The sequence below is a fragment of the Hyla sarda genome, chromosome 3 (genome assembly GCF_029499605.1).
Source record: "Hyla sarda isolate aHylSar1 chromosome 3, aHylSar1.hap1, whole genome shotgun sequence".
NCBI classification, from domain to species: Eukaryota; Metazoa; Chordata; class Amphibia; order Anura; family Hylidae; genus Hyla; species Hyla sarda.
In genome coordinates this window covers 434,701,245-434,716,268 of record NC_079191.1, presented here as the reverse complement: position 1 = coordinate 434,716,268, position 15,024 = coordinate 434,701,245, and the positions used below count along the sequence as shown (strand labels likewise).

Sequence of the window (15,024 nt, the reverse complement as noted above, 5' to 3'; positions counted from 1 at the left end):
TGTCCATATGGAGGAACTGTGTGATGTCATCATGTCCATGTAGAGGAACTGTGTGATGTCATCATGTCCATATGGGGGAACTGTGTGATGTCATCATGTCCATGTAGAGGAACTGTGTGATGTCATCATGTCTATATGGAGGTACTGTGTGATGTCATCATGTCTATATGGAGGAACTGTGTGATGTCATCATGTCCATATGGGGGAACTGTGTGATGTCATCATGTCCATATGTAGAACTGTGTGATGTCATCATGTCTATATGGAGGAACTGTGTGATGTCATCATGTCCATATGGGGGAACTGTGTGATGTCATCATGTCCATGTAGAGGAACTGTGTGATGTCATCATGTCTATATGGAGGTACTGTGTGATGTCATCATGTCCATATGGGGGAACTGTGTGATGTCATCATATCCATGTAGAGGAACTGTGTGATGTCATCATGTCCATATGGAGGTACTGTGTGATGTCATCATGTCCATATGGAGGAACTGTGTGATGTCATCATGTCCATATGGAGGAACTGTGTGATGTCATCATGTCCATATGGAGGAATTGTGTGATGACATCATGTCCATATGGAGGTACTGTGTGATGTCATCATGTCCATATGGGGGAACTGTGTGATGTCATCATTTCCATGTAGAGGAACTGTGTGATGTCATCATGTCCATATGGAGGAACTGTGTGATGTCATCATGTCTATATGGAGGTACTGTGGGATGTCATCATGTCCATATGGGGGAACTGTGTGATGTCATCATGTCCATGTGGAGGAACTGTGTGATGTCATCATGTACATATGGAGGAACTGTGTGATGTCATCATGTCTATATGGAGGTACTGTGTGATGTCATCATGTCCATGTGGAGGAACTGTGTGATGTCATCATGTCCATATGGAGGAACTGTGTGATGTCATCATGTCTATATGGAGGTACTGTGTGATGTCATCATGTCCATGTGGAGGAACTGTGTGATTTCATCATGTCTATATGAAGGAACTGTGTGATGTCATCATGTCTATATGGAGGAACTGTGTGATGTCTTCATGTCCATTTGGAGGAATTGTGTGATGTCATCATGTCTATATGGAGGAACTGTGTGATGTCATCATGTCCATATGGAGGAACTGTGTGATGTCATCATGTCCATATGGAGGTACTGTGTGATGTCATCATGTCCATATGGAGGAACTGTGTGATGTCATCATGTCCATATGGAGGAACTGTGTGATGTCATCATGTCCATATGGAGGAATTGTGTGATGTCATCATGTCCATATGGAGGAACTGTGTGATGTCATAATGTCCATATGGAGGAACTGTGTGATGTCATCATGTCCATATGGAGGAACTGTGTGATGTCATCATGTCCATATGAAGGAACTGTGTGATGTCATCATGTCCATATAGAGAAACTGTGTGATGTCATCATGTCCATATGGAGGAACTGTGTGATGTAATTCTGTCCATATGGAGAGAAATCTCTGAGAAATGTGTCCAGCACCTTGTAGAAAGTATAAAGGGGGACCAACCGGGGACTAGAGAGGTGTACCTAATAAAGTGTCCAGTGGGTGTATGTATACATAGAGGGGGTCCAACCCAGGACTAGAAGGTGTACCTAATAAAGTGACTACTGAGTGTATACTATATTAGAAAAATCAAAAGTAACAAAGGAAAGAGAAGGGAACATGGAGGAGGCTAAAGAATAGGAAGAAAAACTATTAAAAATAAAAAAAAATAAAAAAAGTAAAATCTTGTCCTGCAGAAATAAACCCTCAAATGTCTCTGTGGATGGAAAAAATACCTAGATTTTAATGGAGAATATTCAGGATTAGAAAAAGAAATAGCGCCACACTTGTCCTCAGGTCGTGTGTGATATTACAACTCATTTCAGTCATTTTAAGGACAGGGTCGGCGCTGTTATTGCATGAAAGCAGCTAGGTTTTTTTTTTCTAACCCTGGATAACCAGGAAAATCCTGGAAATTAAAAACAAAAATTGCTGCACTGGGAAGGGGTTAATCATTTGTGAATGCTGGAACGTGACGTGAGTGCGTCTCCATCAAGAGCGACTAGAGCTCCATTTACTGCAAGGACAAACCTGAAGATCTTGTCAACCTCTAAAGCAGTTTCCCAACCAGTGCGCCTCCAGCTGTTGCAAAACTACAACTCCCAGAATGCTAAGCAGCAGGTATCATGGTCTGGGCAGTGCATGGGAGACCAACTGCAACACTCAGAGCAATGTTTCCCAACCAGTCTGCCTCCAGCTGTTGCAAAAACTACAACTCCCAGCATGTGGCATAAATGCAAAACGATACCCTAAGTCCAAAATTGTGGGTTTTTTCCAAATTTTTTTAACCAAAAAGAGTAATATTTTTGCTTTTTTGTGCATTTTATGGTAAAATGTAAGGTGTTATTACAAAGGACAATTGATTGCGTAAAAAACATCAAGCCCTCATGCGGGTTTGCGGATGGAACAAATAAAAGTTATGCCGTTGGCTTCTGGGCATGCTGGGAGTTGTAGTTTTGTAACATCTGGAGGTCCACAGTTTGGAGACTGCTGCTATAGAACAGTGTTTCCCAGCCAGTGTGCCTCCAGCTGTTGCGAAACTACAACTCCCAGCATGCCCGGACAGCCAAAGGCTGTCCGGGCATGCTGGGAGTGGTAGTTTTGCAACAGCTGGAGGCACACTGGCTGGGAAACACTACTATAGGTGTTCTACGCGTTAATATAGGTTAATAAATACTAATTCCTTTATTTCTACATTGGTGTGAATACAGTCACACAATCCCACAGTACAGAAAACAACCAGTCACTGTTGCCCATGGCAACCAATCAGATGGCGACTTTCATTTCGTAACCTGGAAAAGAGCAGCGATCTGATTGGTCCCCGAGATGCGCGTTCGCAGGGCTCGCGCCCGCGCTGCGCGTGGCTACAATGTTGACGAATCTAATGGTGTGGGCGGGGTTCTGGCGACGTCGAATAAGAGCTCTGCAGCTGGGCGGAGCTTCATGCGGTGATTGACGGGTTGAGCGAAACGCAGCCATCTATAGGCATACAGGGGGTGGGCGGTGCTAGTTAGTGATTGACGGGCGGGCCTATGGAGTGGGGCGGGGTTACGTGACGTTACGTTGGTAATGTATCTTCGGGGGGCGGAGCTGTGGCCGTGTGATGGATAGGTTGAGTAGGGAAGTGGGCGGAGCGTAGAACTGGTTAGTTACTCGAAGCTCCGAGTCTCCTCTCCGCCGCCAGACACCGGAACCGAGCTCTTCTCTCCGGGAACCAGGTGACCGCGGGCGGCAGAGTGTGGGGGAGGGGGAGAGGAAGGACGAGGCCTGCGGTGAATTACACGGAGAACCGAGGGGCAGCCCGGGGCCCAGCGCGGTGGGGGAGGGGGAGCCGCTGTCTGCTGAGCCGTCCGGTTGTTTTTCCTTATACAGGTTCCCAGGTCCTACCGACACGTCACCGACTGGTTGTGTGACGTCACCGAGGTAGAGTGACATCATAACTGAGGGACAACTTGTCACTACTACAGCTGATTCCCCCAGATAGTATGGGGGTACTGTAATATACCCCCAGATTATATCCCCTCCTGTAATATACCCCCAGATAATACCCCCTCCTGTAATATACCCCCCTCCTGTAATATACCCCCAGATAATACCCCCTCCTGTAATATACCCCCCTCCTGTAATATACCCCCCTCCTGTAATATACCCCCTCCTGTAATATACCCCCTCCTGTAATATACCCCCTCTCCTGTAATGTACCCCCCTCCTGTAATGTACCCCCCTCCTGTAATATACCCCCTCCTGTAATATACCCCCAGATAATACCCCCTCCTGTAATATACCCCCTCCTGTAATATACCCCCTCCTGTAATATACCCCCCTCCTGTAATATACCCCCTCCTGTAATATACCCCCAGATAATACCCCCTCCTGTAATATACCCCCTCCTGTAATATACCCCCTCCTGTAATATACCCCCCTCCTGTAATATACCCCCTCCTGTAATATACCCCCTCCTGTAATATACCCCCCTCCTGTAATATACCCCCTCCTGTAATATACCCCCAGATAATACCCCCTCCTGTAATATACCCCCTCCTGTAATATACCCCCTCCTGTAATATACCCTCTCCTGTAATATACCCCCCTCCTGTAATATACCCCCTCCTGTAATATACCCTCTCCTGTAATATACCCCCCTCCTGTAATATACCCCCTCCTGTAATATACCCCCTCCTGTAATATACCCCCAGATAATACCCCCTCCTGTAATATACCCCCTCCTGTAATATACCCCCTCCTGTAATATACCCCCTCCTGTAATATACCCCCTCCTGTAATATACCCCCCTCCTGTAATATACCCCCTCCTGTAATATACCCCCAGATAATACCCCCTCCTGTAATATACCCCCTCCTGTAATATACCCCCTCCTGTAATATACCCCCCTCCTGTAATATACCCCCTCCTGTAATATACCCCCTCCTGTAATATACCCCCAGATAATACCCCCTCCTGTAATATACCCCCCTCCTGTAATGTACCCCCTCTCCTGTAATATACCCCCCTCCTGTAATATACCCCCTCCTGTAATATACCCCCAGATAATACCCCCTCCTGTAATATACCCCCTCCTGTAATATACCCCCTCCTGTAATATACCCCCTCCTGTAATATACCCCCTCCTGTAATATACCCCCTCCTGTAATATACCCCCTCCTGTAATATACCCCCAGATAATACCCCCTCCTGTAATATACCCCCACCTGTAATATACCCCCTCCTGTAATATACCCCCCTCCTGTAATATACCCCCCTCCTGTAATATACCCCCTCCTGTAATATACCCCCTCCTGTAATATACCCCCTCCTGTAATATACCCCCTCCTGTAATATACCCCCTCCTGTAATATACCCCCAGATAATACCCCCTCCTGTAATATACCCCCCTCCTGTAATGTACCCCCCTCCTGTAATGTACCCCCCTCCTGTAATGTACCCCCCTCCTGTAATATACCCCCTCCTGTAATATACCCCCTCCTGTAATATACCCCCTCCTGTAATATACCCCCTCCTGTAATATACCCCCTCCTGTAATATACCCCCCTCCTGTAATATACCCCCCTCCTGTAATGTACCCCCCTCCTGTAATGTACCCCCAGATAATCCCCCCCTCCTGTAATGTACCCCCCTCCTGTAATGTACCCCCAGATAATACCCCCTCCTGTAATATCCCCCCTCCTGTAATATCCCCCCTCCTGTAATATCCCCCCTCCTGTAATGTACCCCCCTCCTGTAATGTACCCCCCTCCTGTAATGTACCCCCCTCCTGTAATGTACCCCCCTCCTGTAATGTACCCCCCTCCTGTAATGTACCCCCCTCCTGTAATGTACCCCCCTCCTGTAATGTACCCCCCTCCTGTAATGTACCCCCCCTCCTGTAATGTACCCCCCCTCCTGTAATGTACCCCCCCTCCTGTAATGTACCCCCCCTCCTGTAATGTACCCCCCCTCCTGTAATGTACCCCCCCTCCTGTAATGTACCCCCCCTCCTGTAATGTACCCCCCTCCTGTAATGTACCCCCCTCCTGTAATGTACCCCCCTCCTGTAATGTACCCCCCTCCTGTAATGTACCCCCCTCCTGTAATGTACCCCCCTCCTGTAATGTACCCCCCTCCTGTAATGTACCCCCCCTCGTAATGTACCCCCCTCCTGTAATGTACCCCCCTCCTGTAATATACCCCCCCCTCCTGTAATATACCCCCCCCTCCTGTAATGTACCCCCCTCCTGTAATGTACCCCCCTCCTGTAATGTACCCCCCTCCTGTAATGTACCCCCCTCCTGTAATATACCCCCCCTCCTGTAATATACCCCCCCTCCTGTAATATACCCCCAGATAATACCCCCCTCCTGTAATATACCCCCCTCCTGTAATATACCCCCCCTCCTGTGATATACCCCCAGACAATACCCCCCTCCTGTAATATACCCCCCTCCTGTAATATACCCCCAGATAATACCCCCCCCTGTAATATACCCCCCTCCTGTGATATACCCCCAGATAATACCCCCTCCTGTGATATACCCACAGATAATACCCCCCTCCTGTAATGTACCCCCAGATAATACCCCCCCCTCCTGTAATGTACCCCCAGATAATACCCCCCCTCCTGTAATGTACCCCCAGATAATACCCCCCCTCCTGTAATGTACCCCCAGATAATACCCCCCCTCCTGTAATGTACCCCCAGATAATACCCCCCCTCCTGTAATGTACCCCCAGATAATACCCCCCCCTCCTGTAATGTACCCCCAGATAATACCCCCCCTCCCGTAATGTACCCCCAGATAATACCCCCCCCCTGTAATGTACCCCCAGATAATACCCCCCCTGTAATGTACCCCCAGATAATACCCCCCCCTCTGTAATGTACCCCCAGATAATACCCCCCCCCCCCCCCTGTAATGTCCCTCCCCTTTGTGTATTATTTTCTGCTCAGCTGTTGCTCTTGTATATACAGATGGGGGAGGGGCCGGCTCAGTCAGTTTCCACCCCTCCCTGCTGTCACCTATAGGGGGCGGGGCTTCCTTCCCTGCACACAGCTGATTGGCGGGTGGGGGATCAGCTGGTGTCTGTATATATTGTGATATCAGCAGCTGCAGCATCGTCCCTGTGAGTCAGCGCAGCACATTCCAGCACATTGTGTCACCGCAGATGTAGCAGAGCTGAATGTGTCACCTGCTGCCTGACAACTCACAGACCAGAGTGATTTCCTGCAGAACAATGTGATTACACGTATCCTGCCAAGTGACAAACTGATATATACAGTCATGGCCGTAAATATTGGCGCCCCTGTGATGTTTGTAGAAAATTAAGTATTCCTCACAGGAAAGGATTGCAGTAACACAGGTTTTGCTATACACATGTTTATTCCCTTTGTGTGTATTGGAACTAAACCAAAAAAGGAGGAAAAAAAGCAAATTGGACATAATGTCACCAAACTCCAAAAATGGTCTGGACAAAATTATTGGCACCTTTCAAAATTGGGGAAAAATAAGATTGTTTCAAGCATGTGATGCTCCTTTATACTCACCTGGGGCAAGTAACAGGTGTGGGCAATATAAAAATCACACCCGAAAGCAGGTAAAAAGGAGAGAAGTTCACTTAGTCTTTGCATTGTGTGTTTGTGCCACACTAAGCACGGACAACAGAAAGAGGAGAAGAGAACTGTCTGAGGACTTGAGAACCAAAATTGTGGAAAAATATCAACAATCTCTAAGTTACAAGTCCATCTCCAGAGATCTAGATTTGCCTTTGTCCACAGTGCGCAACATTATCAAGAAGTTTACAACCCATGGCACTGTAGATAATCTCCCTGGGCGTGGACGGAAGAGAAAAATTCATGAAAGGTGTCAATGCAGGATAGTCCGGATGGTGGATAAGCAGCCCCAAACAAGTTCCAAACATATTCAAGCTGTCCTGCAGGCTCAGGGAGCATCAGTGTCAGAGCAAACTATCCATCGACATTTAAATGAAATGAAACACTATGGAGGAGACCCAGGAGGACCCCACTATGGAGGAGACCCAGGAGGACCCCACTATGGCAGGAGACCCAGGAGGACCCCACTATGGCAGGAGACCCAGGAGGACCCCACTATGGCAGGAGACCCAGGAGGACCCCACTATGGCAGGAGACCCAGGAGGACCCCACTATGGCAGGAGACCCAGGAGGACCCCACTATGGCAGGAGACCCAGGAGGACCTCACTATGGCAGGAGACCCAGGAGGACCCCAAAAGTACATTTTGCATGTGGACAGATGAGACCAATATAGAGCTTTTTGGTAAAGCAAATCATTCTACTGTTTACCGAAAACGGAATGAGGCCTACAAAGAAAAGAACACAGTACCTACAGTGATATATGGTGGAGGTCAGTGATGTTTTGGGTTGTTTTGCTGCCTCTGGCACTGGGGGCCTTGAATGTGTACAAGACATCATGAAATCTGAGGATTACCAATGGATTTTGGGTCGCACTGTACAGCCCAGTGTCAGAAAGCTGGGTTTGTGTCCGAGATCTTGGGTCTTCCAGCAGGACAATGACCCCAAACATACGTCAAAAAGCCCCAGAAATGGATGGCAACAAAGCGCTGGAGAGTTCTGAAGTGTCAGCAATGAGTCCAGATCTAAATCCCATTGATCACCTGTGGAGAGATCTTATAATTACTGTTGGGAAAAGGCGCCTTCCAATAAGAGAGACCGGGAGCAGTTTGTAAAGGAAGAGTCCAACATTCCGACTGAGAGGTGTAAGAAGCTTATTGATGGTTATAGGAAGCGACTGATTTCAGTTATTTTTTCCAAAGGTTGAGCAACCAAATATTAAGTTAAGGGGCCAATAATTTTGTCCAGACCATTTTTGGAGTTTGGTGACATTATGTCCAATTTGTTTTTTTTCCTCCCTTTTTTGGTTTAGTTCCAATACACACAAAGGGAATAAACCTGTGTATAGCAAAACGTGTTACTGCAATCCTTTTCTGTGAGGAATACTTCATTTTCTAGAAAAATTTCAGGGGGGCCAACATTTACGGCCATTACTGTATATACAAAGACTCCATTAACCGTTTAATGCAGCAAACTGTTCTCCGGACGGGACCTATAGGTCTATACACCCTCAGTGAGGACAGAGGCACTGACACAGAAGAATACGAGGGGGGGGGGGGGGGGGGGGAATCCTGGGACTACAGTGAGGACTGACACAGAAGAATCCGGGGACTACAGTGAGGACTGACACAGAAGAATATGGGGAAGGGGGAATCCTGGGACTAAAGGGAGGACTTATACAGAAAATACTGGGGGGGGGGGGGGGGGTGAGGGGGAAATCCTGGGACTACACTAAGGACCGACACAAAAGAATACGGGGGGTGAGGGGGAATCCTGGGACTACAGTGAGGACTGACGCAGAAGAATACAGGGGAGGGGGAATCCTGGGACTGCAGTAAGGACCGACACAGAAGAATGCAGGGGGTGAGAGGAATCCTGGGACTGCAGTAAGGACTGACACGGAAGAATACGGGGAGGGGGTAATACGGGGACTACAGTGAGGACTGACAAGAATACAGGGGGGTGGGTGTAGGGTCTATAGTTGTATACACCCTCGTCCTAGAGTAGAATCCTGGGACTACGATAAGGACCGATACAGAAGAATATGGGGGGGGATCCTGGGACTACTGTAAGGACCAACACAGAATATTACAGGGAGGAGGCTGCTCAGGGTCAATGCTGCAGTGTGATCTCACGCCCTCTGGGTGGCGCTGGACTATGATTCTGATTCTTTCTTTCTTCCAATCCTTCAGCTGCTTGAAATAAACACAATGGGCCGAATCTTCCTGGATCACATCGGGGGCACCCGCCTGTTCTCCTGTGCCAACTGCGACACCATCCTCACCAACCGCTCCGAGCTCATCTCCACCCGCTTCACCGGGGCCACCGGCAGAGCCTTCCTCTTTAACAAGGTACGAGCGGGCGGCCCCAGATAGGAGGAGGTGCGGTGCCCCCTGCTGGCTGACTTCTCCATATGAGTCATTACGGGCCATAGAGATCTGTTAGGGTTTGTTACAATCTATCCAGATTGATACATTTTATTTATTTATTTATTTATTTTTTTGTGCACTGATACATTGTAACGATCATCAGGGAACAGACATTATTTAGCCTGGATACAAAATTCACATGGGGGAACATGGTCTGAGATTTGGGGATGGATTTTACCCAACATTCCTATTGAGCTCGTCAGCAGGGGGCGCAGTGCAGCTCTAAACCAATCAGCAACATCTAGAGCAGTGTTACCAACCAGGGTGCCTCCAGCTGTTGCAAAAACTACAACTCCCTGCATGCACGGACAGCCGAAGGCGGTCCGGGCATGCAGGGTGTTGTAGTTTTGCAACAGCTGGAGGCACCCTGGTTGGGAAACACTGATCTAAACAGTGACATTGGAATACAGTAATTGACCCACTAGAAGTGTGAGGATTAACCCACTAGATGCCAGGATACAATTTTTTTGACCACCTAAGAAACAGGAATGCAATTAACTATTTAACAACCACCAACTATCCGCTGACTACTGGTGGTGTGCTGACAGCCGGCATTGTGCAGTGACACCGAGGGCATAAGTATTAACTTATTAGACTCCAAAGGCAGCTGGATAGAAAACCACTAGACACCGGGGGGCGCCTGATTAGTAACCCACTAGACACCAGGGGTCGCCTGATTAGTAACCCACTAGACACCAGGGGTCGCCTGATTAGTAACCCACTAGACACCAGGGGGTGCCTGATTAGTAACCCACTAGACACCAGGGGGTGCCTGATTAGTAACCCACTAGACACCGGGGGGTGCCTGATTAGTAACCCACTAGACACCAGGGGGTGCCTGATTAGTAACCCACTAGACACCAGGGGGCGCCTGGTTAGTAACCCACTAGACACCGGGGGGGGGGGCGCCTGGTTAGTAACCCACTAGACACCGGGGGGGGGTCACCTGGTTAGTAACCCACTAGACACCGGGGGGGGGGGGCGCCTGGTTAGTAACCCACTGGACGCCAGGGGGGGGCGCCTGGTTAGTAACCCACTAGACACCGGGGGGGCGCCTGGTTAGTAACCCACTAGACACCGGGGGGGGGCGCCTGGTTAGTAACCCACTAGACACCGGGGGGGGCGCCTGGTTAGTAACCCACTAGACACCGGGGGGGGGCGCCTGGTTAGTAACCCACTAGACACCGGGGGGGCGCCTGGTTAGTAACCCACTAGACACCGGGGGGGGGGCGCCTGGTTAGTAACCCACTAGACACCGGGGGGGGGGGGCGCGCCTGGTTAGTAACCCACTAGACACCGGGGGGGGGGGGGGCGCCTGGTTAGTAACCCACTAGACACCGGGGGGGGGCGCCTGGTTAGTAACCCACTAGACACCGGGGGGGGGCGCCTGGTTAGTAATCCACTAGACACCGGGGGGGGCGCCTGGTTAGTAACCCACTAGACACCGGGGGGGGGGCGCCTGGTTAGTAACCCACTAGACACCGGGGGGGGGGGCGCCTGGTTAGTAACCCACTGGACGCCAGGGGGGGGCGCCTGGTTAGTAACCCACTAGACACCGGGGGGGGGGGGCGCCTGGTTAGTAACCCACTGGACGCCAGGGGGGGGCGCCTGGTTAGTAACCCACTAGACACCAGGGGGGGGGGCCTGGTTAGTAACCCACTAGACACCGGGGGGGCGCCTGGTTAGTAACCCACTAGACACCGGGGGGGGCGCCTGGTTAGTAACCCACTAGACACCGGGGGGGCGCCTGGTTAGTAACCCACTAGACACCGGGGGGGGCGCCTGGTTAGTAACCCACTGGACGCCAGGGGGGGGCACCTGGTTAGTAACCCACTGGACGCCAGGGGGGGGGGGCGCCTGGTTAGTAACCCTATAGACATTTCCACTAAATGTCATGGGCACAACCTTCTATGGATCAAGGGTAAGATTTTTTAACCCCTATAGATGCCAGGGATATGATTATTTACCCACTAGATACTAGGGGTGTGAATCGCCAAGAATTTGGCGATTCGATTCGAATCGCGATACCAGTGTGGCGATTCGATATATCCCGATATATCGCGATACCGTCTAGGTGACGATACATCGCGATATATCGCCCACCTGGGAGCATTCATAGATCCCAATAGACGCCGCTGTCAGCTTTGACAGCGGCGATCTAGTACTCCGGTGCGCACTTTTCTCACTTTATCCCGTCCGGGCTGCAAAATAAAATAAAACGCACTTTCTCTTACCTACCAATGAGCCCCCAGAGCTCCGGTACAGGTGTTGGGTCCCCGGGCTGTATTCTTCTTACTTCCTGTTAGTCCGGCACGTCACACGGAGCTTCAGCCTATCACCAGCGGAGGCGGGACATCGCTGCGGCCGGTGATAGGCTGAAGCTCCATGTGACGTGCCGGACTAACAGGAAGTAAGAAGAATACAGCCCGGGGACCCAACACCTGTACCGGAGCTCTGGGGGCTCATTGGCAGGTAAGAGAAAGTGCGTTTTATTTTATTTTGCAGCCTGGATAGGATAAAATGAGAAAAGTGCGCACCGGATACTCCTTTAATAGCCAGCCGCGGCGATTGCCGCATACTGGCTATTAGCGGCGGCCCCCGGCTACTGAAATCAGCCGGGGGTCGCATAGTACGGAGTGGGCACGAGTCGGAGCCCGCTCCATAGCCGTGTCAGATCCGGCCTGCCCGGCTCCACAAATGTGGAACTTTTATCTCCTGATGCCCGGGACAGGACATGCTGTTCCGGGCGTCCGCAGATAAAAATTCCACATCCCTAAAAGAATCGATTCAAAAATATTTTGAATCGATTCTGTATCGGCAAATGAAAAAATCGCGATTATCGCGAGAATCGATTTTTTTCTTACATCCCTACTAGATACCAGGGACACTTATTATCCAACTAGATGACTTGTAAATGATTGCTGCAGCAGATGTCAGGGATACGATCACTTCCCCACCAGACTCAGTGGATATTTCCCTTGTATTTCCCATCAGGTGGTGAACCTACAGTACAGCGAGGTCCAGGACCGCGTCATGCTCACCGGGCGTCACATGGTGCGAGACGTCAGCTGTAAGAACTGCAACAGTAAGCTGGGCTGGATCTACGAATTCGCCACGGAGGACAGTCAGCGCTACAAGGAAGGGCGCGTCATCCTAGAGCGAGCGCTGGTACGGGAGAGCGAGGGCTTCGAGGAGCACGTCCCATCTGACAATTCCTGAAGCCCCCCTTTTATTTATTCTTTGGCTTTCGTTCTCTTTGTAGTCCCTTTCAAGTTACACCATGCAGCAGATCTCTACAGCGTATTTGCATTCACCGTTACCTTAGCCGTCGCGTCACGTGATGAGACATAGAGGAACGACGAACGATCTGAATGTGATCATTCCTTTCCAGGTTTGGGTTTTGTACCATTTCAAGCATATATTCTACCAATGCTGTCTTAAATGGTCTGATGTCCCCACCCACGAGTGCTGAGCTACCCCCCATCCCCCCCGATTTATCGGCCCGTTTCCCCCATGTTGATAATTGCCTTATTTGCAGATTCGTTTGCTTTGAAATGTATTTGCGCATTGTAGATTGTAACCGCCGTAGGTGACGCCTCGTGTATGGGATCTAGTGTTTGCTGCCGCTTGCGCTGGTCATCACGTCACTAAGTAGCTGGGGGAGGGGGGGGTCTGCGGGGGAGGGGGGGTGTACTTGTCTATCTCCAGCATCTATATAACCCACTTACCTTCATGAGTCATGTGATGCAGGTGGTGTGGACATTTAAACAAAAAAAAAAAGAAATTCTAAATTTTGAGATGCACCAAGTCATTTGTTTTATGTATGTGATGCGGAACGTCCTGATAGTGTAATAAAATGTTATGTCTCTTGTATCTTACATTTTATTTTTAAAGGGGTACTCCGACTTCAGGAAAAAAAAAAGATGTTGCAGAAGCATATAGCATTACTTATCCGTTTGCCCCAGTTCTGAAACCACCAAAAGTCAATTTGTTTTGTGGGTTTGTAATCTTCTTCCCTACCGGGTACTCCGCCCCTACACATCTTATCCCCTATCCAAACTTTGCTCCATGCCGGATGACTGGCGATGCGGGGTGGAGGGTCGTGGCGTCACACCCCCGCTCATGTTGTCACGGCCGTGCCCCCTCAATGCAAGTCACGCCCCCTCCCATAGTCTTGCATTTAGGGGGTGATGCCACGAGCCTCCAGCGCTGCACCTACCACTAAACAAACGCCAGGTGCATCAGGGAGATCGCGGGGGTCCCCAGTGGCAGGACCAAACCCTTTCCCCCCGCTCCAGTCCTCTTAACCAGGTCTGCCATCCAGTGAAGGTCCGAGCTGAACGCTAAGGCCTGGTTCACAAATAGCGGCTTCAGTGCCATGAAGGAAAGAGCAAACGAACAACTGAAGTGTGGAGGATGTGTGACCTGAATACTGCCACACACTGTCCCCTGAATATAATCCTTCCACACACACTGTACCCCTGAATATAATCCTACCACACACTGTACCCCGGAAGATAATACTACCACACACTGTACCCCGGAAGATAATACTACCACACACTGTACCCCTGAATATAATACTACTGCACACTGTACTCCTGAAGATAATCCTTCCACACACTGTACCCCTGAATATAATCCTTCCACACACTCTACCCCTGAATATAATCCTACCACACACTGTACCCCGGAAGATAATACTACCACACACTGTACCCCTGAAGATAATACTACCACACACACTGTACCCTCTGAATATAATACTGCCATACACTGTATCCTGAATATAATACTGCCACACACTGTACTCCTGGTATATTACTGCTACACACTGTACCCCTGGTATATTACTGCCACACACTATTCCTCTGCAATATTACTGCCCCATGCTATGTCCTCAAATACATTTTCAACAAACACTGTGCCCTGTACCGACTAATTGTACCTCTGTGCCCCAAATAATTGATGCTACTGTGCCACCAGAATTATGCCACTATGCCCCCAGAATTAAGGATGCTGTTGTACCCACCAGAATTAATGATGCCACTATACCCCCAGAATTAATGATGCTACTGTGTCCCCCAGAATTAATGATGCCACTGTGCCCTCAGAATTAATGATGCCACTGTGTCCCCAGAATTAATGATGCCACTGTGTCCCCCAGAATTAATGATGCCACTGTGCCCCCAGAATTAATGATGCCACTGTGCCCCCAGAATTAATGATGCCACTGTGTCCCCAGAATTAATGATGCCACTGTGCCCCCAGAATTAATGATGCCGCTGTGTCCCCAGAATTAATGATGCCGCTGTGTCCCCAGAATTAATGATGCCACTGTGCCCCCAGAATTAATGATGCCACTGTGTCCCCAGAATTAATGATGCCACTGTGTCCCCAGAATTAATGATGCCGC

The 15,024-nt window shown here is 49.6% G+C and overlaps 1 protein-coding gene across 2 annotated transcripts; it reads left to right on the top strand.

The window, feature by feature from the left end:
* The first annotated feature begins 3,135 nt into the window (after window positions 1-3,135).
* YPEL5 (yippee like 5) lies at window positions 3,136-13,481 on the top strand. Of its 2 annotated transcripts, none has more exons than XM_056563449.1 (3): window positions 3,136-3,294; window positions 9,372-9,530; window positions 12,603-13,481. In XM_056563449.1, the coding sequence occupies exons 2-3, from the start codon at window positions 9,390-9,392 to the stop codon at window positions 12,825-12,827; spliced, it is 366 nt and encodes a 121-aa protein (XP_056419424.1). In that variant the 5' UTR covers window positions 3,136-3,294; window positions 9,372-9,389; the 3' UTR covers window positions 12,828-13,481. The 2 variants fall into 2 exon arrangements, with proteins under 2 accessions (XP_056419424.1, XP_056419426.1); XM_056563451.1 differs by lacking the exon at window positions 3,136-3,294 and adding an exon at window positions 3,360-3,499.
* The last annotated feature ends 1,543 nt before the right edge of the window (window positions 13,482-15,024 follow it).

What these genes read in the sequence shown, in the direction of transcription:
- YPEL5 (XM_056563449.1), top strand. Translation starts at nt 9,390, where the DNA reads ATGGGCCGAATCTTCCTGGATCACATCGGGGGCACCCGCCTGTTCTCC. An exon ending in GAGCCTTCCTCTTTAACAAG is followed by an intron (nt 9,531 to 12,602) that starts GTACGAGCGGGC and finishes ATTTCCCATCAG; the next exon opens with GTGGTGAACCTACAGTACAG.